Source organism: Sarcophilus harrisii, chromosome 1 (assembly GCF_902635505.1).
Source record: "Sarcophilus harrisii chromosome 1, mSarHar1.11, whole genome shotgun sequence".
NCBI lineage: Eukaryota > Metazoa > Chordata > Mammalia > Dasyuromorphia > Dasyuridae > Sarcophilus > Sarcophilus harrisii.
Window position 1 is genome coordinate 253700971 of NC_045426.1, and position 25148 is coordinate 253726118.

Consider the following 25148-nt stretch of genomic DNA (forward strand, 5'->3'; position numbering starts at 1 on the left):
GCTCCAGAAAGAACAGAGCTAACTACAAGAATTACCTAATAAAGCCATGACAACAAGAAATGTCTAAGTGACACCAAAAACCCTTATTGGTCCATTAAAATGAAATACTGGTGGGAATGAGATTCCATTTTGGGGAGAAGAGATGCTGGGGGAGAGGATGAGAAGGCAGGGAGTAAAATGAAGCTAGTCTCTTATCTAATACAGGACTGAGGCAATGACCAATTAGCATGCTGGATTCCAGGCCAGATACCCAGGGGAAAATGGTGGCCAAAAAGAGGAAGTTTGGTTTATAAAGTTCTAAGAGATGACTAGGATAGAAATTTCCTAAAACAAAGCAAGCAAAAGGACAAGGAAAAGGAGTGCTTATCCTTAAAATTTTTGGATTAATGGGAAAATAAAGAGCCAGAAGGAAAGACTGAGTCCCAAGTAAACTGACTATAATTCTTCAACTGGATGCTGAAAATCAAAGTTTAGATTTTCTTTTTTTCGGCAATTTTTTTTTTTAAATTTCTAAAGAAACAAGTAATTTTTAAAAAATAGCTTTTTATTTACAAGTTATATACATGGGTAATTTTATAGCATTGACAACTGCCAAACCTTTTGTTCCAACTTTTCCTCTCCTTCCCCTCCATCCCCTCCCCCAGATGGCAAGATGACCAATACATGTTAAATATGTTAAAGTATAAATTAAATACAATATAAGTATACATGTCCAAACAGTTATTTTGCCGTACAAAAAGAATCAGACTTTGAAATAGCGTATTATTATCCTAAGGAAATAAAAAATGCAGGTGGACAAAAATAGAGGGATTGGGAATTCTATGTAGTGGTTCTTAGTTATCTCCCAGAGTTGTTTCGCTGGGTGTAGCTGGTTCAGTTCATTACTACTCTATTGGAAATGATTTGGTTCATCTCATTGCTGGAGATGGCCACGTCCATCAGAATTGATCATTATATAGTACTGTTGTTGAAGTAAATAATGATTTTCTGGTCCTGCTCATTTCATTCAACATTAGTTCATGTAAGTATCTCCAGGCCTTTCTGAGATCATCCTGCTGGTCATTTCTTACAGAACAATAATATTCATAACATTCATATACCACAATTTATTCAGCCATTCTCCAATTGATGGGTATCCATTCAGTTTCCAGTTTCTGGCCACTACAAAAAGGGCTGTCACAAACATTCTTGCATATACAGGTCCCTTTCCCTCTTTTAAGATCTCTTTGGCTTATAAGCCCAGTAGAAACACTGGTGGATCAAAGGGTATGCACAGTTTGATAAAGTTTAGATTTTCAAAGAAACATCTTAAAACTAAGGAAATGTGGCTCATGAAGCCAATTTAATTGGATTGAGGAATTGTGAGGATTAGCTATGATCACAATGGATATACATGGTAATAATAATAACAGTTAACATTTATACAGTGGTTACTATGTGCTAGACATTGTGCTAAGCATAGTACAATTATTATCTTTCTTGATCCACAACAAACTTGGGGGGAAGAGAGGGACAGAGATAGATGCCATTATTATCCTCATTTTACAGATGAGAAAACTGAGACAAAGCAGTTAAGTGACTTGCCAATTGTGAGTATCCGAGAGCAGATTTTAACTCTAAAATTGAGGTTTCCCTCAGGTGGATAATCTGAGAGAAGAATCCATGGACCAGTAAGGGGAATATCAGAGCTTAATACCTACAATGTGAAACTTAAAGAGATTCAAACAACAATACTGCATCTTTTCCTTAACAGTAAGAATCTTTCCCTGTCTTTACTTATAGTTACATTACAGCTGGGTGATAGAGTGGACAGGGTGCTACAGTTGGCGTGAGGAAGATCTGAGTTTAAATTCAGCCTTAGACATGCACTAACCCTGGGGAAATCTCTGCGTTTCAGCTGCCTCACCTCTAAAATAGGGATAATACTAACATACACCTACCTCCCCAAGTTGGGATAAGGAACATATGAGTTAATATTTGTAAAAGGCTTTGCAAAACTTAGAATCCTCTATAAATGCTAGCAATTATTGTTAGATTCAGCCCCCGTGTAATTTGTAAGTAAGTAATAGGTATTTAAGTGTTTGTTATAAGTGAATTCTATTCGGATCCAAAGATTCTGGAGAGCAATTTGGAACTATACTCAAAAAATTATCAAACTGTGCATACCTTTGATCCAGCAGTGTTACTACTTGGCTTATATCCCAGAGATCTTAAAGAAGGGAAAGGGACCTGTATGTGCATGAATGTTTGTGCCAGGTCTCTTTGTAGTGGCCAGAAACTGGAAACTGAGTGGATGCCCATCAATTGGAGAATGACTGAATAAATTGTGCTATATGAATGTTATGAAATATTATTGTTCTGTAAGAAACAATCAACAGGACGATTTCAGAAAGGCCTAGAGAGACTCACATGAACTGATGCTGAGTGAAATGAGCAGAATCGGGACATCATTGTACACTGCAACAACAATACTATATGAGGATCAATTTTTTTTTTTTTTACATAGATTAATACTTGATTTCACAAACAGTTACAAAAATCTCTCCACTTTTTTGCATCTTCCATCTGCTCATTAGTACACATCTTTTACATTATAGTACTATAATTGTATGGGGTCTGCCATATGGGAATAAATTGTTTAGTTACTCAGATCTTCATAATTTATGTGATGTAGCACCATTCAATGAGAGAATTTGTCTTCTACATTGAGTCACTATGCCTTAGAGTGTTTTCAGCTGGTTCCATCTTTGGTGTTCAGTTCCATGATTTCTTTCCATGTTGACGTCTATGAAGATCAGTTCAGATGGACGTGACTCTCTTCAACAATGAGAGGATCCAAATCAGTTCCAATTGATTAGTAATGAACATAACCAGCTACACCAGTGAAAGAATACTGGGAAATGAGTGTGGATCACAATATAGCATTTACAGTCTTTCAATTATTGTTTGCTTGCATTTTTGTTTTTCTTTCCAGGTTATTTTTACTTTATTTCTAAATTCGATTTTTCTTGTGCAACAAGGAAACTGTGTAAATATGTACACATATATTGTATTTAACATATATGTTAACATATTTAACATGTATGGGACTACCTGCCATCTAGGGAAGGGGGTGGAGGAAAGGAGGGGAAAAGTTGAAACAGAAATTTTTGCAAGGGTCAATGTTGAAAAATTACCCATGCATATGTTTTCAATAAAAAAGCTATAATTAAAAAAAAAAATTAATTCAATCAAAAGTGTGAAGCTTTTGTCTAGATAACTGAATCTCAGCTATGAAGTCAGCCCTGGAATCCAGTCAAAAGTAGAACCTTAAAAACACGAAGTTATGAACCAGGCAAGTTAGCTCTTTCAGATTCACATGTGGATGTGAACTTTTGGAACTTCAGAAAGAAGATCTCATAGATCTAAGGAAGTACAGAGTGTCAGTCCCTGGATTAGTGATTCAAGAACACAAAAACACCTCAGGGATTCCCACCTTTGCGGGCTCTAGAACCAAAGCAGTTAAAGTTATAGGTAAAAAGTACAAACCAAAGAAGATGGCTAGGACAGGATAGCTAAGTATCTTAAGGAAGAGCTGCCCTGACCTGTGTGCATGGAGGACTTCAATTAAGTTGTTGTCCATCATTCAATCAAAGAACATCAAAATGTGTCTGATCAGACCAATACTCTGATTACTCAACAACAGGTGGGACATACCAGTCCATGTGCACACAAGGAGGGAGAAAGGGGGAGGGAAGTATGGGGACAATGACGACAACGACAACAACAACTCTCTAAATCTGAGCACCTCATTTTTCTTCTAGGCTAATTCAATTCTACTCTGCTAATGGAGCACAGTGCCTTCTTTGATGAGGGCACACCATGCTGGGTAGTCTTGTTCCAGGGTCCAGGGTCCATGGTATGCAATCAATTTCAAAGCTGAGACCTTGAAAGTGTCTTTGTAGGATGCTTTTTTTCCTGAGCATATGCATATGAGTGCTTGTCTTTGGTGGCCAGCCCATCAGAGTTGTGCTGTCTATAGCTGAGGTATGCATGGACTGCTTTGGTTAACCAATGATCTTGGGCTGTGACCATAGCTTTTGTCACCTGTGTCTCGCCAGGAGTTGGCGAGAAGTTGGCCAGCCCGGAGTGCGAAAGAGCTTTAGAGAGGCTTAGAGTCCAAGCATTGTCTAGAATAGGGCTTCTTAAACTCACAACTCCTTTTCACCTGATAAATTTTTATATGATACCTTTTATAGATATATAAAATAAGTAATCAAAGATTTAGTGATAAAAAAATCATAATTTGAGGATACAGTTATATAACCCCACATAGAGTCACAACCCATAGTTTAAGAAGCTTTGATCTATCAGGATGGAAAATTCCATTTGTAACCAGAGAGAGCTATGGAGACTGAATGTAGATTGAAGCACAGTATTTTTATCTTTGTATTTTTTCCCCCTTTTCTTGCATAATATGAGAAATATGAAAATATTTTTAAAAGAATTGCACATATTTAGCCTATATTAGATTGCTTGCTGTCTTGGGGGAGGGGGAAGATGACAGAGATAGGGATAAAAATCTGGAAGTCAAAGCACTTAAAAAACTAATGTTGAAAACTATCTTTATATGCATTTGGAAAATAAAATTCTACCGAAAATTTTTTTAAAAGTTTATAGTAAAAAAAAAAAAAAAAAAAAAAAAAAAAGCAGCTTTGGTCTAGAAAAGTTGGTCAGCATAGCTAGGAACCTCAGATCCTATTTATTGAAGCTTAAGGAGGAAAGTATCACATGTGAAAAGTACCAAAAGGAAAAAAAGATCTTCTGTAAAGACTAGCCTTTCTTCTGTGTGTCTTGTGTCCAAACCCAGAGAGTGCTCACAGAAGTGGTTGCACAAGATTCTAGGGACAAGTTGAAGAAAATGTGGCACTTTTTGAGAAAAAAGTAGGGGCAATTCAGAAGATGTTTGCTGAAGAGAGAAACAATTTGAAGACATGGAATGAACAGGGACAAACCTGGAGAATGTTACAGTTCAAATTAGAAAATTATACAAACTCCTAAAGGAGAAGCTGCTACATCTTCAGATAGATGAGGGAAAAAAAGAAAACCTGAAGAGTGACGCCAATCTCCACAAATACTTTCAGAGCTTATAGGAGATCATAAACACCAAACAAAATTGCCAGCACCAGACCTCCAGTTGCTAAAGGTGATTGGAGAGCAGTGCATCACTGATGTGAATCACCCAAAGGCTTCTGTCACTCAAATATGACCCTGATCACTGGGATTTGGGAAACACCGAATAATTGTAAGATGGATGTCCTGGGATCCTGAAAGTGCCTGTCCATATCTCATCATTTTTGAGGAGCTGAGGATAATCACACATGGAAGATATCAAACTCTACTGATTTGAAGCTAGCAGTGCTCAAATATTCACACCTGGTAAGTGGGCTATTGTAAAAAATGGACAGTCAGGATATATAAGGAGCCAATGAGTAAGAAAGAAAATGATCATTTCTCTAGGGAATGCATTTCTGCTTTCAAGTATTCCAAATGGAGATATTTACACACTGACAATTATTTTCTTGTACCTACAATAATGTTCTTTTCTCAATCTGTGAGGTAGGAATTTTTGTAGATTATGATGCCAGAACCCATTTCATGTTACAAAGTCTTCATAAATAGTTTCCCTCACTTGCTCCTTTTTGTAGCTCTATAACCCCAGTTTTCTCCTGCTCTAAAAGGGGAGGAGAATGAAATACTAATGATCATTATTATTGTTCATAAAATTTTAAGTCAAGTTCTACCCTGACTCTGTCCAAGATTATAGTTCCAGCAGGACAGAGCCCTGATTTGCTCTGTATACTGTTCTTGTTGTATGATAAGAAAGTATTCCTGTTGGGTAATAGGGAAGTAAACAGACATACCTATGTAGATAGGTACAGATAAGCATTTTTTCCCAGAAGACTATTATTCTACTCAATAAAATACTCTTTGAGTCTTCAGTAGGATTTACTTGTGTTTAGTATAATTGCAGGTTCATGTCCCAACTCTATCTACTGACAGAATTACTTTAAGCAAAGTATTTAACTTCTTTTAGACAAAATCTACTTCTCTAAATATACTCCAAATGCTATTCATGCTTCAAATGTGTTTTATACTTAGGAATAAATATGTAATTAAATTATTGTTTGTAAGCCAATTTGCATATAAAAATGAATTAGGGATGTTTAACAAAAGTGGAAGTGCATAACTATTAACTGTTGAAGATATGTACTGTGAGTTTGTCAATATTAATAACAACAAAAAAAATTTTGTTTTAAATCTCAAACACATGGCTACTTAAAGCTTCTACTGTTTCCAATCTGGTAGTTGCTACAGATGCTTCTTGCTCAGAGCCATTAGCCTTCTGTTTTATAAATAACTAAGATAAGCAAATTTAGGTAGTGCCTTTAAGCTTCAATCTCCAAATACTCATCTTTTTAAGAGACTTTCAATGTGCTGTGCTTTTATGACAGGAAAATACAAGGTTATTCAATAAACAATACTGACCTTGAAATCATTGTCATTTGAATGACAAAGAAGTAAATACTTTTGCTCCAGTTTGATTCTGATTGGAGTGTTTTTTTGATACTTTAGGATCACTAGGAAGATGAGCTGCCTTCAATCTCAGCAAGTAACTAAGAGCACCATACTTACTGGCAGACTTGACAGGTGACGTCTGACTGCAGTCCGCCTGTGAAGATTTGGTCGATGATGCAGTTACAGTGATTGGGGTTGTTGGCTTTCTTCCCATTATCGTCACCTAAATAGAAGTAAAACAAATGAGTTTTTGAGTTCAAAGGGACTAAAGAAACAACAGTTCTTGTTTGGGGATCTACATGCCATTTTTTTCCATCAGCAAAAATAAATATATAAATACATTCTATAACAAAGAGCTACAAATTTAAGAACAGACACTTAACAGGAAATATAATTGGCAACAAAAACTTTTTTAGAAAGACATTTACAAAATATTTTCTATTTTAATAAGGAGAAAAAGTAAATTAAAAATGGTTTATTTTTATGTCATGAGGAAGCATAAAGTTTTTAGTATGCTTCTTCTTATATCTCTGAGATCTCCTCCTTTTCCTTCACACAAATGCTAAGAAATTTGGAAGATGCAGCCATTTTGTTGGGAAGTCCTTTTTCAAGAACAGAAGGGCTAAGTGTTATTTGCTAGGGAAGAATTTGCCTAGCCAGGAACATTTTAGCTAAAATTGGGAATTTATATGATTCAATAAAAATAGTCTTAATTATTTCAGGACAGGTTTCAATCAACTGAAGGAGGCATTATCTCAAAACAGTTAACAATTCTAAGATCAATAAGATTTATGATTTCATTGATACAGGGAACTCTCATATAAGGAAATCTCCTCTACCAATGCACGTCTGCCCTTTATAGTCTTAAGGGAGTTGCCTAGAGTACTGAGAAATTAAATGACTCGCCTAGGATTACACAGACAGTATATACAGTATATGAGAAAAGTGGGACTTGGAATTCAGGTCTTTTGGGCTTCAAGGCCAACTGTCTATCCACTATTTCACAGTGGTACATCATACCTCTCTTCCCCCCCCTTTGTCCCCCCCCCATGGTCTCTGGAGGTAACTACTTATTATAATTATGTATTTGTGAACCACTTAACATGCATCAAATTGGGCTGTTTTTATTAGGTTCCTATCTTTTTCTTAAACATGTTACCAATGAAGTTTTTGAGTATTGTGTCTTTAACCATGTCATTTTCCTCATAAGCTCTTGTGTTTTTCATAATGTGAACAAAGTATATTGAATTATAATAGAAGTAGCTGTATAGTATACATTTAACTGAAATGGAGATATAAGATGCTTCACAAAAAGAAATTTAATGAAAAAGAGACATAAGAACATAGGAAAAATATTTCCACTTATATCAAACAAAAATATTACATGCCTAAGTAATGCTTTGGAGCTAGCAAAATGACCATGGTGTTATATTGGCAGACTTTTACCAAGGGTGTGAAATAGGATATGGATGACCATTTTCTAAATGTAGTAATTACATTACTAAATGAAGTAATATCACATTTATTTCTACAACTAACTCAAGACTGTGCTAACAATGGTTTCCTCGTTTTTTGTAATACTTCTATTTTCTTAGAAATGCACTTTTGAGAAACTGATTTTTAGAATACATTTCTGATGGGTTACAGGCGATAATATCATGGTTACATTTTTACCACCCTTCTCATTAAGTGCTGGAAATAGTAATTAAAAAATAATAACCTTTCCATTTAAAAGGACCCCAAAGTACTGACATATTTTCAAAGTGATGACTTTATTCCACATCCAAATATATTTTATGTTCATAATAAGAAATTAAACACTGCATAAGTTATTGTTTCCTTTTAGTTCAATTTCTGGCGCAGATGTTTAAAGGACAATGTAATGCTTTCATTACAGAAATTTCCTTTTTAAGTACATAAATTAGCCCCCCTCTCACTCAAGAGTTTATGATTGATGCAATCCAATATTCAATCTGGATGGCTTGAGTCATTATTAATTACTTTTAGGAGGAGTATCTGTTGTTAGTCCAAAGATCTATGCTTATAAAGATCTATGTTATATCTATATATAGTATGTCTATCTATCTTAAAAACAAGTAACTCAGCCATAAAAAGACTGACTTGGAATATGACATAGCACTTCAAAAATAACCATTTTCATAGCAAATGAATTAATGGAGGGGTTGGCAATGAAAAATAGCTTATTCCCAGCAGTTTATTATAGTTATATAGACCTTGAGAAACCTCATTAGACCCATTACCACACAAGAGAAAAATAAAATCAAAACATATTCACAATAATTGAGGCTTGAATGTTTTCCTTAAATTTCTTAATTAAGCTAAAATGTACAACTATTCAAGGTCATATGATCAGGCTACTTTAAATATATAAGTGATTCAGGATACAGCTATTCTCTCAAGTTAGGATTTTAGAACCACCTTATAGGTGTAGTAACCTAATATTCTGGGTCCCTGCATAACTAAATTTCCCTGAATGAAATCCATATTTGCTTCATTCCAAATATTGTTTTGTAGTGAAGGTTCTTTTAGTATATGCAGTTCTCCATTACTGGCTTTTCTGGCAACCTCAAGAAAGCAATCGCCTATCGCAATAGCCAAGTTGGGTTGTGGGTACTTTGTCTGATACACATTCAAATATGTTAAAAGTCTTTCATAATTCACAAACTTCCTGATAGATCACAGGATACTAATTCTTATAGACCAGATTATAGTGCAAAATGTATTACAGACTGCTAAAGCAAAGCAAGTCTCTGTAGAATTCCATTAGATGATTTATTATAATGATAACCTTAGAAAGAAGGTAAACTCCTTGAAGGCAGGGGGTGATTTCATTTTTATCCTTATAGCTTTAGCATAGCACACAACATTCAGCAGGCACTTAATAAATTATTGATTGATTTGCCATTTTAATGATCATCAGTTATCAAATCTTTGGTTCTCAGAATGTAGTCATACTTAATAAATTTCAAAGTCTGATGAAATTGGTTAAGATAATTGGGCCCTTCCCCCCACCCCCCATTCTCTAAAAAGTGTATATCAAGGTATTTTACCTTTTGCTTCTTTCACTTGACAAAAAAATGAAAAATATTAAGGAAAAACACCAATAGAAGACAAGTAACAGTCAAATTTCTCTCTCTATCACTGTGAGTTACTTCCTTTCCTAGTTGTTGGTGGGGAAAACCATATAAACAATACTTAGAATTAATCTGTGTAGTAGCGAAAAGTATATACTTGAATAAAGCTATTTGATCAGGTAAGAGAAAAACTGAACATGTTGATTCAGTAAAGTGAAATATTTTTAATGAGCATTCATGCTTTCCATGTCTAAAATAATTTCAGCTGGATTTAAGTATTAGTAGAGTAGCAATACAACTATTTTAAAAAAAAACCTAACCCACAGCACCAGCCCCAGGTTAAATCTGACCTCAGACATTTAACACTTCCTAGATGTGTGACCCTGAACTAGTTAACCCCAATTGTCTCAGCAAAAAAAAACAAAAACAAAAACAACCCCACAGAATCCTACACATTCTTATTATATAGTGTCTGCACCACAAAAGTGACAGTCCTATTGCAATTAGTTTGTTTGACTCTTCATGAATCTATTTCTCCAGCTCATTTTACAGATAAAGAAACTGAGGCAAACAGGGCTTAAGTGACCAGTTCAGGATCCCAGCTAGTGGCTGTGAGGTGGGATTTGAACTCAGGAACATGAATCTTCCTGACTCCAGGTCTGGCACCCTATTTACTGTGCTATCTGGCTGGTCTGCCTTGTTATATACCAGACTCCATTTGAAACCAAGTGTTTAATTTTGGGAGCCAAGTTTTAAGATAAACCTGGCAAAGTAGAGTACTTCTAGAAGTTGAAAAAAGATGGTAAGAGGAATATAAAATTCTAATAAGGAAAGGAGGAGACAGCATAATAGTAGAAAAAAAGCATTACACTGGGAATCAAAAACTTGGGTTCTAACTCCTGGCTATGCTAGTCAAGCAAATTGCTTTTCACTTTCCTCATCTGTGAAATGAATGGATTTGAACTAGATCTTCAGGGTCTCTCCCAGCTCTCTGAAGATTCAGATTTTTATGTTCTGCCTGGAGAAGAAAGGACTATTAGTAATTAGCTTCAAATGTCTGAAAGACTGTCATTTGAAGGCTTAAATGAAGTTACAAAAAAGCAGAAGATGTATTTGATAATTAATGCTACAAGGCAATGGAATGAGCTACCTTGTAATTAGCATATAATGGCCCACACTATTCAAACTTAAGGTTATACATAAGGTCATTTCCTCCTACAATTTTTTTTTTAATTTAAAATTTAATTTAATTCAATTTTTAAATTTTTTTAAAATTAAAATTTAATTTAAATTAAAAAAAAAGTTTAAAATGTATTATTATTTACAAACATTTATTACCTCTTCCTTCCACTCAAAACAAAAAACAAAAATCCTCACAAAAGTTATGCGTAGTCCATCAAAACAAATTTTCACATAGGCCAGATCCAAATATGCTTGTCTATTTCTGGATTTAAAATACTTCATCTCTTTTTTTTAATTATTTTACATTCTTGCAAGAATGGGTTTTGAAACTCCAAAGGCAGTATTTTATTTCCTAGCCTGAAGCACAAGTCCCTCCCCTGATTCCCATTAATTGAATGTTACAGAAGGTGCACAAAGTGAAATCTCCTCCCCTCATTACATAGCTACTCTCTAACTCCAAGGAGCATCCATTCTAGATGGGGAAGATAACAGCATCATCTCTCTAATAGAAGGTGGGTGGGGATTCCTTAATTTCTGGTACTTTCTGGTTTATCTCTATAAATCAGAACTTTAAAGGCTTTCAAAGGTTTATTCTGCATCAGATCATAGGTCTATTCATTTTAGTTTCCTCCCAAACTGTCTTTTTTGGGGGGGGGAGTGGGGGAAGGGTAATTTCTTATGATATAGTAATATTTCATTCCATTCACATACCACAATTCATTTTATAGAGCTGCTATAAATATTTGTGTGCATACAAGTCATAATCTCTCTTTTTTAGATACCATCGAGGTAAGATAAGATAAGATAAGAAATGTATACTTAGGGGCAGCTAGGTGGTTCTGGATAGAGCCCCAGTCCTGAAGTCAGGAGGGCCTGAGTTCAAATCTTATCTCAGACACTTAACATTTCCTAGCTGTGTGACCTGGGCAAGTCACTTAACCCTAATTGTCTCAGCAAAAAGTATACTTAGATCAAAGTATATACAGTTTAATAACTTTTTTTAAAAGATGAAACTCTTAAAGAATGAAAAAATGTTTTTTGGGGAAAAATTAGTCCACATTTTTTTAACATGTATAATAACTAACTTAACTAAGGGATTTCTCATTAGAGCCAATGCTTTTAACAACTAAAATAGATAAGAAATTCCTTAGAATATTTGAAAAAAAATGTTAAGATTAAAGAACTATTCCAGGTAAAAAACTAACTGGCAGCAGATAAACTTGATACTACTAGAAATGTTACAAAAAATAATATTTACCAAGTATTTTTCTCAAATCAGTGAAGTATTTAAGTATCTACTATGCACTTGGCACTATACATTCTTCTGGAAGGTAACTTCCAAGAGAAACTAGGGATATAAAGACAAAAGCAAGACAACTTTTTTGGGCATTTTGATTCTTCTTTTTTTTTAAATTAAGAAACTGAAGCAAACATCTTACTAGTTTTACATATAATCAAAACATTGACTTTTTAAAAAGGGACATTAAAAAATTTTAGTCTGACTTCCCATTTTCAAATAATTTTCTCCCCCTTGAGTGAAGACATTGTTTTTCCAGAAGTAGATGGGCTCCTAACTTAGAAAGGCTTCAGTTCTACTCTAAAATGGGATCTAAGATGTTCACATCTCTTTCACCACTTGGCAAAAAGAATGTGATGTACTATTCCTGAGATGATCTTTAACCTTGCCACCAAATCACACCATTCTTCTTTAAAAGGACAACTTGTGAGAGAGAGAAGCAATATGATCTCAAAAGAATTGTAAAATTTTATTATGGTTCATCTTTGATAAAAGCATAGCCAACAGACAAATCACAAACATTTCTACATTTGATACTGATTTCCATTCTTTATTCCCTGCATTCAGCCTTATTCACCACACTCATTTTTGCAGAATGACCAACACAGAGAAAAATGTTTTTGCAAATTTGGTGTACCTTCAGGTAGAACCCTGCCAGATTCCTTTAACAGACTGCCATTTATATCACATGATAATAAAATCACTCCCTTTTTAATTACACAAGTCAATTGGGCTCACCGATGAGGGGGGGGGGGGGTTCAAAAGAATATGCTACAAGTTTGTTCACAGTTAAACAGAAGGGCATTCCCTGCCCACATTACCCTCCTCCTCCCCACCCCCAACATCTGGTAGGAAAGAAGCCAGATAAAAAAGCATTCTACCATCAATTGCCACCCGTTAGAATACAACAGAAACCTAAATATTAGAGTTACACATATTTCACAAATACATACCTTAAATATATATTATCAGAATACTTCAATTATTGTGATCAATATAATCTGCAGAATACTAATTATCCACTGCAAAAATCGCCAATGTAAAATGTAAACTTTACCAAGATTCAGTCAGTTTGACAATTCAATTTAATAAATATTTTAAAAGCAATAGATGGAATTCAAAATTCTATTTTCTTTCCTTGGAAAGCAGGCAATTTATAAGTATCATGGGATCACAGATTTCGTTCTGAAAGGGAATACAGAGATCATCTAATCTTACTTCCTTCATTTTATAGATGAGGAAACTAAGAACCAAGGGAAATGCGGTGACTATGGTCAGATTTCTGTCATTTCAAATATATCTCAGAAATGTTCCCACATCATCTTTTGAAGTATCAAACAGACTGCCAAAGTGAATTTTATATTTTCTAGTTTTCTGTGATCATAAACCCAGAATTAAAGGTTGGTTGGTGAAGCTGCCAGCACATTTTGATTGCAACACTGACTAAGTGGAAGAAAAAATTTAGAAATTTTTAAAATTAGGAAACGGTATTTAAAATACATTTAACTTTAGGCCTGAAGCACAAATCTTGTCAGCTCATATTGATATTGTCATTTTATTTTAATGAAATTTGCATCATTTGAATAGTTATTTCATTAAAGCAAATGCATTGTTAATTTTCTTTCTGGAATTCATTCCTTACTTTGCATGAGGCTACCAAATTTACTAGCTCAATTGGTTTTAATGAGCTAGACTCTTAGGCACTCTTATTATCAGCTCAGTTCATATTTGTTGCCTTCTATAAAGCTAAAGATTTTTATCCTTAGGAGAACCTTTTCTGATGATCTCACCTAGCTCTACTCCCTATTACAAACTCATTAGTACTTTTGTATGTCTGATAAAAACCAATCAACTTGCTTCTTGGTTTGACTGAGCATGCTTATATTCATTCTCACTCATGTATAATATCTGAATCTTCACTACAGTTGATTAATCAGATATATACTTCTGCTTCCTCTACTCTCCTAGAATTACTTACACACACACACACACACACACACACCCGTGTAACATTTCCAAAAAAAAAAAAAAAAAAAAAAAAAAAGCAATATGCTTTTCTTTCTTTTAACTATCTGTAATTTTTCTTACCCCTCAGATCTTTCTGAGTTTTTTCTTCACAAGGTTAAACATATTTATTTTCTTCAATAGATCTTTATTAGCCTATAATCTTTATGACTTTTTCTTTCCAGTTCCAAATTCCAAGACTCTTGCCCTAAGACAAATTCAGGTGGTCTTTTTCTAAAATATTGCTCCTCTATAGGATCCAATAATTTTGAATTGCATAGTTTGCAAAAAATAAAAGAATGCTCGACATTTATACATTTCTTCATAGTTTATAAAGTATATGACATATATTACTATGTTTTGGAGTTGAAGGAGATGTTGGGAGCCATCAAGTATAATTTACAACCAGATAGGATCCCCAGCCATGACCATACCTAACCTATAAATGGTTATCCAATCTCTTATTCAGGATCTCTAATGAGAGTGACACCATAATCTCTAGGAGCAAACCACTGCATTTTTTTGTATGGCTGCAGTTTTTAGGAAGTTTTTCAGGACACCAAACCTAAAATTGGTTTCTTTGTAACTTCCCACTATTGCTCTTATTTTTGCCTCTTGGGGTCAGACTGAAACAGTGGAATCCCTCTTTCACATGAGGGCCTTTTCATGTGTTTTAGAATCTTCTCAAGCATAAACAGACTCAGTTCCTTCATTAACTCCTTATGTAAAATGGACCCAACACTCATTTTGGTTGCCCTTGCTTTAGAAATGCGTACCAATATCCTTTTTAAATTATACTGACTCAAACTAAATACAATATTCCAGATAGGAGCACTTGATCAGAATAGCAAGACACTAGTTATACTCTACCTCTATATTTTAAGTCATGAATCCATTATGAGAACCCTACCTTCTTAGCCAGTTATTTCCTTCCCAAATCAAAATTTCTCTTCTTCATCTAAGGTCATCAATGGGTAAGCATTGAAGAAAACACAACTGAGGCTCCTATGGTCTTTAGTTTCTTGCCCAAGTCTTTAGAAATATTTTTAAAGCCCCTTTTGGCAGTATCATTTGTGCCTATCTAAAGAGGGCAGTAGTCACTAAAAAGTTTTGGTAGGCTTTGAATACACATCTTGAGAATAACAATAGGCCTCTCTATTGTCCCACTGGGTCAGTAACTGGCTTAATACTGCTGAGAATGCAATTATTATCAATCAACACTCTTCTCTCTTCACTCTCTGATCCTTACTGGATGATCCCTCACCTAAGACAGATTTTTATTTGACTGTGTTATTTGAGTGTAATTCAATGTTTTTATTTTACCATTTCTTATAGAATAAGCAGTTGTTCCTCCTCAGTTCATCCACCTTTAGGAAGAACTACAAATTTAATTTTTAGGTCCAAATGCTCATTCATACTTTTTCTTCCTTTCCTCCTCTCTGTGGCATTCTTCACTTTTCTAATGTTCTGACAGTTCCTTTTTACTACCTCAAATCCCACCTTCTCTCCCACCTCCCAGCAAAGTCCTATTTCCAATCGTTTCATGAACATTTTCTGTGTCTTTCAGAGTTACACACAACTTTGCAAAGAAGACAGTTCAAAAATAATCAAATGAGATAATATGAAACACTTTGTGAATGTTAAAGTCCTATATAAACAACAGCTATTGTTCCTATTATTCCAATTTTGCAGAAAGGTTAAATTATACACAGTGAGTCAGCAGCATATCCAGCAAGAGAGCTGGCATTTGAATACACTGCTTCTGACTTCAAAACTCTTCTCTTCTATTACACTACGTGGTCTCTGTGACTTCGTCCTTTTAACTCGTCAGTGGCACAGTGTATAGGCATGCTAGGCAGGAGATGGGAGGATGAGCAAGTACTGCCTCAGATGATACTCGGGTCATGACTCTTATGTACCAGTTTCTATAGGTTAGATGGCCTCAAAAGTCTTTTTCAACTATAAATATATATGTCTGAGGTTACACGGAGATTAAACAGCAGAACTAAAATCTGAATTCATATCCTCTGACTCCAAATACAGGACTCTGGATTATACTTGCCCCCAGTCAAAAGTAGCACTTTTGTAGCCAACATTTCCACAGGAATACCTTTCTTAAGAATTCTTCTGTTAGTAGTAATCATTATGTCTTACCTTTGTAAATGCTTTCAGAAATGTTTCATGTAATCTCCTTCAAGGAGTTAATTTTTGTATACATTCGACTTAGGGGCTAATGTTCACATTTGGATGACAGCATACTTTGTTGTTCTCACAACAGCTTTAATTTAGATACAGGTTTTTTCCCTTTTAGCTAACTCTTGAATGAAGCACTTAGCATAAAGACTTTATTCCTAAAGGCTAATTACTTATGTCTTATGTTTTAAAATGATTTATCAAGCATCTTTGTTGATTGCTTTTGGTTCAGTATTTTGAAATAATTATACAATGAGGGCTTAAAAAAATATCCCCAAAGGTCAACTGATCCATCTCTATGCTCCTATGTAGTTTTTACTATTCCAGAGAAACAAAGAAAGATATATACCTTGCTGCAGAAGAGAATAGAAGGTTTTTCACTTGTATGATATGAAGCCATGCAGGTTTTATGCAAGAGATTTTTTGAAATGCTTTATGAAAAAGCAAGAGATTAAACGTCTATGATCTAAAGGTTCTTTAACCTTAATGGGCAGTAGAAGTATAATGTTGCCCAGCAACAGAAATTCCTGAACAAAAAGAATGGTATTTGGCTTGAGGCTTGACCATTGTGAGCCTCATACACTATGCTGCTTGCCTCTTCAACTTGGTTTGACTGCAGAATGGAGAAATTTTAAGCACTTCATGTCTTTGTCTTCATAAGAAAAATGACACGATCACTGAAATGACTTTATTCTTATTGCAGTTATGCATAGCAGCCACATTTAATAATTTCCCACAGAAGAGAAATAACTGTCCTTGAGTAGCAAGCATTCATGTTAACTCCTAACATCAATGAGTTCTGTCTTTTGCACAATTATCCTCTCTGGATTACAGTTTTACACTATGTATCAGGAACTACCAGCAATTCCCATCTTTTGACCCTGTAAATCAGAATTTTCCATATTAACACTAAATATATTTTTGCATTGGTGTGTGAAAGTGAACCAAAAAGCTTTTTACTGGCAAAGTTCATGATTCTGGCTGCTACCTTTGTAGCTGATGGCATCACAGACACCAAAACCATGCCGGCAGCTTTAGTTTCGACATTTCTCTGATGCACATCTAACTAAAGAAAGAGGAAGAGCCAAGAACCCTAAACTTCTATGTTTGCAGAAAAAAAAATGATCCTCATTTGTTTTACCTTTCTGGGAACTGTTTTTGTTTTTTTTAAATTGCTTCATTCTTTGTACAGGTATCACCTAGCACAATAGCTGCTAAGTAGTATGTGTTTACTAAGTGCTTGATGATTGACTGATCCTGTTATTCTGAAAGGTTGATGAGCTGGAAGTTTCTTAGTGGAACAAAGAAAGCATTTCACAGTTTGTATTTTGTTTTTGTTTTCTTAAATTAAGTTTTATGCTTCATTCTTTATTCAGAAACTATCAGTTCTTTCTCTGGGGATAGATAGCATTTTTCATCATAAGCTGTCTTAGATCACTGTATTGTTGAGAATAGCTAAGTCATCCACAGCTAATCATTTTATAGTATTTCTGCTACTCTATACACAGTAGTATATTTCACTTTGAGCTCATGGAAATCTTTTTAGGTTTTTCTGAGAGCATCCTCCTCCTCATTTCTCATATCACAAGTGTTCCATCACAACCACACTATACAACTTGTCCAGCTATTCCCCAAATGATGGGCAGATTCTTGACTTTCAATTCTTTGCCACCAGAAAAGAGCTGCTCTAAAATATTTTTGTACATATAGTTTCTTTCTTTTTTTGTTTTTATAATCTCTTTTTGGAAACAGACCTATGAGTGGTATTGCTGGGTCAAAGGATTTTCATGATTTTATAGCCTTTTAGGCATAGTTCCAAATTGCCCTAAAGAATGGTTGAATAAGTTCATAGTACATTAATATCTCTAAAAAAGAGTTTTATCCTTACTGAGCAAAACCCCAGAAAGATGGCTGAACAAATCATGTCTAAACTCTAAGCTCCATAAAAATATTAAGTTGATTGCGAACCAGAGCTGAGTCAGGAAGAAATCCATAATACCAAGTCATGACAACTAGACAAAGATGCTCCAAAGAAGAGCCAGAAACCTTGGATTCTCTACTTTGGGTCATGTACTATGATTCTGGCATGTGAATAAAAGCAATTTTTAAAACTTAAAAAGTATAGATAATCTAACTTTGAAACAAACTGATTTAGGACAAAGGTGGAAAGAGCAAATTGGCATTGTGAAACCAATGATCTAGTTTTATATGTTTATGTACAGGAGGGAGCAGCCGTAAGGAGCTGTGTGACTATTTTCAAAAAGAGAAAAATCAATCATATTTAAATAGGAAATTCAAAATATCAAGTACAAAGTATAATGAACATTATTATTCCATTTGACTGAGACTTTTATAGTTTCTCCTTTCTTTTTTTTGTCTGGTAAGGAGAAATCCTTCTCTAGCTAGTTAGATATTTCTCTTGGTTATAAGATGTAAGTATAATATCAATTCCATGGTTTGTAAAAGTAAAGGAAGGAAATATCCTTTACATACAAACTCCTTATCAGTCACATATTTCACCCAAGCTTTCTTTCTCCTTTACTCTAGTCAGGAAAATCCCCTTCTTTGAAATGCTAGCAGAAGCAATTAATGAGATGGAATGAGTTGCCAGCCAGGTCCTTACCTTTGCAGTGTCTGTGTAGCACATCTAATGCAGCAATGAGGAACTCGTGTGCATCCTGTTGCTCGTACCCTGCTAAATGTCGTGCATGAGTCCATACCAGGTGCAATAACCTATATGGAATGTGAGGAGATCGGTGCCCAGAGTAAAACTGCTCAAAAAAAAGAAAAACTTATTGTGAATAAATGTTATACTTTGCAATCAAAACACACCAAAAAGGTAAAAAAAAAATAAAAAATAAAAAAAAAAGGAACTACACTCCTGAGTTTTTAAGGCAGTTAGTTTGTTGATGAAAATGGTTCAATTTCCTTTAAACATTAAATCAAAATGAAGACACAGCTTGCAAGAATGGAAAATACGGAACATTTTAAGCATGATTTATATAGCTTTTCCCTCCCACCTCTGATTTCCTGTTTTTGAAGCAGATAAGCCTGGGTGATGAATTGTGACAAAGTGATAGCAGACTAAGTACAAGTGAAGCTGTCAGCTCTTCCCCAACATTTACTTGCTAACAACATAATAATGTAATAATTAGCCAAATGAACCCACAGGTATCTAAAGTAGAAAAGAATCTCTACAGCATTACTCACTTATTGTAAAATTTCTGTTGTTTAAAGACCTCAGGCCCTGAGTAAAGAAAAGCTGGAAATAAATGCACCGATACAAACATTCCATAAACAAAAGAGTTATGTAGTTATACTTCAAAGGGAATGTTAGCCTCAAGACTAAATTTAAAACAATCAACATGGTTTAATATTTGCTTCTTGCCACTGGGGATGAGGTTGGCAAAAGTCTATTCAAATATGGGCAATGTCACACATTCAAGTTGATATTTTATTTGGAACATTTCAAAAATGAATTGTCCTCCCAAGTTTATGCAAAACTCATTGATTAAGGAGAAAAACCTACATGACTACTATCACTGCCAAGTTTATGTGCTACAATTTAATGAAATATTTTCCATGATGTGAAATAAAATCGACACCTCTTCAAAAGCTAATGCTATGAGTGTGGGTAGAGAAGACAATTATTTTAGATTCTGGCTAGATCTTAACAACAGCAACAAAATCTTTCCTCTCTCTCTCTCTCTGTCTCTGTCTCTCCCCCCTTTTTTTGGGGGGGGGGGAGAGGAGGAGAAAAGAGGATTTTTTTTTACTGCGGCAATTGGGGTAAGTGACTTGCGCAGGGTAGCGCAGCTAGGAAGTGTTAAGTGAGACTAAATTTGATCTCAGGTCCTCCTGACTTCAGTGCTCTACCCATAGTGCCACCAAGGTTCCCCCACCTCATCTCTTTTTATTATTACTCAAAAAGAAATAATGAAAGAAAAACATTTTCCTTTAAAGGTACACAGTAGGAAGAAAATCAGAAACAGGAAAAAAACCACCATTTTTACGATGACCCCTGACTACTCCTCACTTGCTTCTTCCAATGCACTACTCTTTGTTCAATGGGAAACAGCATCTCTATATCCAGACAATGCAAAAAAAAAAAAAAAAAAGAGAGAGAGAGAGAGAGAGAGAGAGAGAGCGCGAGCCTTCTCTTTATAAAAAAGATCAATAGAGAAAAGCTGCCAGCAAGAATGACAGTGGTGCTAGAGCATTTGAGTGGAAAGTGAAATCTGCTGATGCAGATGCTATTCAACATAATTCAAGAAACTACAGCAATAAAACTTGTCTACAGCATAGCTCTGTGCAATTAGTCTCAGAGCACATTGGTCATTTTAACCAATAGCACTCTCTAAGGACTCCACTGCAGACATCAGACCTAGCTAGCAATGGATTTTACTTTTCAGAGATGAGGCTTCATTATGATGAAAGAAATCTATTAAGCACTCTGTCAAATAATTGGCTGTTCAGTTATGGAAAGAGGAAACCCATCCAATCAGAATACTATTAAAAGGTAAGCAGTCTGCTCAGACTGTATCTACTAATATTACAGATGTATCTTCATTTAAAAGGGAAAGGAAATGCTGGCCTTTTAAACACTTAGTTCTTTAAAAAAAAAAAAAAAAGAAAGAAAGAAAGAAAGAAAAGAAAGAAAAGAAAGAAAGAAAGAAAGAAAGAAAGAAAGAAAGAAAATTCACCTGAAGAATAATAAACACAGAAATAAAGCATGAGTAAAGCAGCATTATTAGCAATCATTAAATATATTTTATTATTTTTATCATAAATGCTCAGAAGCTCAAAGTACCAGCATCTCATTAATAGGTCTTAACCTATAGGAGGCAGAATGAGAGGGAATAGGAAATTGGAAACCCTTAAACAGGTTTGGCTTTGCATTCATTTAATTGTAACTTATTTTTAAATGTGAACTATAGCTACCTACTTAAGGTGAAAAGAATTCTGTAAAGATTCAGAACATAAATTCAGTTTAAAATACTATTGGGAATAATATCTAAATGTAAGTAAGTATGCTCAGTCAGTACCTGACTTCAAAATAATTAGGCAATGCTATTTTATAACAAGTTCAGAAAGCTTACAGTGATGGTCACAGATCCGACCTAAAGAATTCTCTGTCTCTCATCATAAGTTTTCAACTATTTCTAATAATCCAGATGGCTTGTACTTTTAGCTAGAGAGAATGATGGCAACTCAGCCTCGTTTGTGGAATATTAAAGCCAGAATGAGCCTTACAGATGAGGAAAATATGGCCCAGGGAAACTAAGTAATTTACAACTAGTAAATGACAGGCTTGATATCAATGTATTAATTATATTGTCCATACTAGTGATGTATTCTTTTGGACCTGAAAAACATGATGTCTCTTTCAAATTTCAGAAGATATCACCTCTATAAATATCCCCAATCTCCACTACTATGAAAAACAGACACCAGTAACAACCTGAAACAATTTGTTGAAGCTACATGAGGAAGAACATCTTTAAATGGAAGAGTGTTAAGAGTAAAGGAGGAAAAGGAAGGTCTTTGGACAGGGTATTCCAGAAGTCTTAAGTGCAATTTTAAGCTTTAATGGTTTTAAACATCACTAAAAATTTATGGACACCTTACATAACTTCCTCCCTCAAAACCTCAAAAGAAAAAAATACACAAAAGAAAAGTAATTATAACTGTAGCAAAAAGAAAGGAATTCTGCCACACAAAGTAAAACTTTCTAAAATAAAACAGGATGAACTGCAGCATTTCCTCATTTCCTATCTTAACTACCTGCATTGAACAATTCAATAGGCTTACATTTCAAGCTTTACAAAACTTCTATCCTTCTTGGCAGTAATCAGATCTGAACCACACCACATCTCTCATAATAACAGGGAGGACTGAAATCATCCAGTCCAACAAAAGAAAGGCTGAATATTTATGAAATGGAGGCAAGATCCTGAAGGGTAGAGCTAGTTTAATGATATAGAATTTCCTCAGCGTAGAACAGATAGGTACTGACCCAGTTGTGGGTCTTTTACCACGGAGTCTATACACTATATGACTACAGGAACTGACCGACCCTATAAACCAAGCAGAACATAAATGTTGGTAAGCCTCAGGAGCCTGGACAGGGATGGAATGGAGGAAACAAAGTGCACAAGTCAGACATAGCACTAACTAATCTAAATCAAGGGGATAGACAATAAGAAGGCTGTAAAAGAAACTTGCAGCAGGTAAACTAGGGGAAAATGAATAGATAATGTAGAAAAAAACAAAATGGAATGAAAAAAGAAAAATTATCCAGTGAAGATCCCAAACTCCAAATGAAAAAGAAAGCAGGTGAATTATACAGAACCTCAAGAACAATGAAACAAAAAGAAACCACAGAATGGTTCAAATAGGAAATGAAAAATAAAAGCCATAAAATTCAAAATCAGAAATGAAATTAAAGTAGACATAAGGGCTCTCAAAAATGAAACTCAGTAGGATAAATGAAAGCACAGACAATTAAGTCTAAGTGACTGATTGTAAAGACAGGCCAAGCAGAGATAACTTAAGAATCATAGGGCCTATTAGGAAAATAATGAAGACTTAAAAAACTTGAAAATCACAATGTAGGAAATATCCTACAGGAATATGTAGGAATGTAGGAAAATCACCCAGAAATACTGAAAGGTCAGGGTTAAGTATATATTGATAAAATTCAAAAACCATTACCAAAGAGAAATCCCAAGCTTAAAATACAAAGAAATGTATTATTTAAACTTCAGGCTTTAAAATGTCAAATGATAAAGACTATAAATGGTAAAGATAAAGACCTTTAGCTATCAAGAAAAATTAAGTTGTATCAGCACCATCAATATTTACAAACCAACCAACAAGCCTACTATGGGTCATATCCTGTGCTAGTAGCTAAATAGATAAAACCAAACCAAAGGGGTTCCAGCCCTCAGTGCTAATATTCTACTAAGTGAGAGAACATATATACATCATGTGTATGTATATGTATGTATATATGTGCATGCGCATACACATACACACATGCACAAGCATGCTGCGGGATAGCATGGTACAGTACAGCTGTTAAACACATGGCCCATGGGTCTCTACATTGTAAAGTACAGCCTGAACCAGATTAAAATATTATTGGGAAATACTTAACAAAATAACTTATAATTCAATAAAATACAGATAATGTTAATACATGGTTTTTCCAAGTCTATATACAGCACACAGATACTTATGGACTGGTTAGAGGTCCTCTACCTACTTGAGTTTGCGAAACTGGCATGAGGACACAGAGCTGGCTTTAAAGTTAATAAGACAGGGCTTCAAGACTCATCTCTGATGCATACTTGTTGTGTGACCATGGGGGCAAGTCCCTTGCCCAGTGTCTCTCTCAGTATTCTGGGTAGCTCTTAAAAATTCTTGCAAAAATTTTTTGTTGTGAAGAAGTTGCAAAGAAAATGATCATCTGAGCTGGAGAAAAAAGTCTTTACCCAGGACTTCCCTCTACCAATGAAATAAGAGGGGAATTTCCTATGCCATATAAATATAGAAAAGCTAAATTTTGGAGATGTAGATGGAGGGGACAGGCTTGGTAGTGAACGTGATCACAAAGCTTTGAGTGGAAGATATTACACAAGCAAATTTTTTGCTTTTGTTGTTTGTTTTTTTTTTTTTTTTTTTTGGGGGGGGGGAAGGGGTGGTGAGGGTGTTTTCCAGACATGGGATATGTCCATGCAAAGGCACAGCAATGGAAGGGGAGTACAGGTGGGAGGAGCCATAGCAGCCAGATGGCTAGATGGAAGAATATGAAAGAAGAGTAGCACGAGTTAGAAGGTTAGGAAGGAAAGCAAGGGCCACAACTATGAAGGAAAGAGAGACAGACAGAGAAGAAGAAAAGATAGACATACTTTTGCTTTAGGAAAACCAGTCTGGCAGCTATGTGACAAATGGAACAGAGAAGGAAAAACTATGAAGCTGAAAATATAATTAGAAAGCTATTGCAACAGTCCAAGCAAGAGGTTTTGTTGCTGAACTGGGGTGGTGGCCATGGAGAGAGAACAGATATGAATGGCATTGTGGAGAATAAAACAAAATTTGGTAACTCATAACTCTGGAACAGTTGGTAAAGAGAGCAAGCAATGACAGATAAGACAAGGTTGCGAATCTGGGTGCCTGAAAGAACATAAGGAAGGAGGCTGAGTTTGAGGGGAAAATGAGTTCAGTTTTGAACATGACTTTGAGATGTCAAAAGGACATCTAGTCTGCAGCAGCTGTGGGAAAGAAAAGAGCTCAAGCCACCTGCAGAAATGAAGACTGAACCTTAGAAAGCTGGTGAAACCAAGTGAAAGGGGCAGAGGGAGAAAAGGCTTCATACACATGAGAACACTGAGACATAGACATAACAGGGGTGAGACGTGCAGGATGATTCAGCAAAGGAGGAAAGCAGTAGAAGGAGAACCAAAAGAGAAGTTTCACAAAAACTCAGAGAAAGTATTAACGGTGACAAATGCCACAGATAGGTCAAAAAGGATCAAGACTGAGAAAAGGCCATCAAATTTGGTATTTAAGAAACCATTGGTAACTCTGGAGAGAATGGTGTCAATTGTGATGAGATCAGAAGTCAAGGTGCATAAGGCCAGGCACCAGATAAGATGGAAGTTTAGAGAATCCAGGGCCCCTTCCTCAAGGAGCTTATATTCTAAGTCTCAGCTTTCCTACGAATGGGCATAACATTACTTTTAGTACCTATCTCATAGGTTCTTGTGAAGAAAATCCATTGTAAATGTCAAAGCATCAGAAATTGTAATTTCTTA

General features: G+C 35.1%; 1 protein-coding gene across 4 annotated transcripts in view; it reads right to left on the reverse strand.

Annotated features, from left to right (window-relative positions):
* Window positions 1-25148, reverse strand: part of USP22 (ubiquitin specific peptidase 22) — a 245338-nt gene that overhangs the window by 18406 nt on the left and 201784 nt on the right. For all 4 annotated transcript variants that reach the window (XM_031940391.1, XM_031940376.1, XM_031940382.1 and 1 more), the window contains 2 exons: window positions 18953-19100; window positions 6676-6781 (listed from right to left, as the gene is read on the reverse strand). In XM_031940391.1, the coding sequence (XP_031796251.1) occupies window positions 6676-6781; window positions 18953-19100 (254 nt within the window). The remainder of the gene's footprint in view (window positions 1-6675; window positions 6782-18952; window positions 19101-25148) is intronic.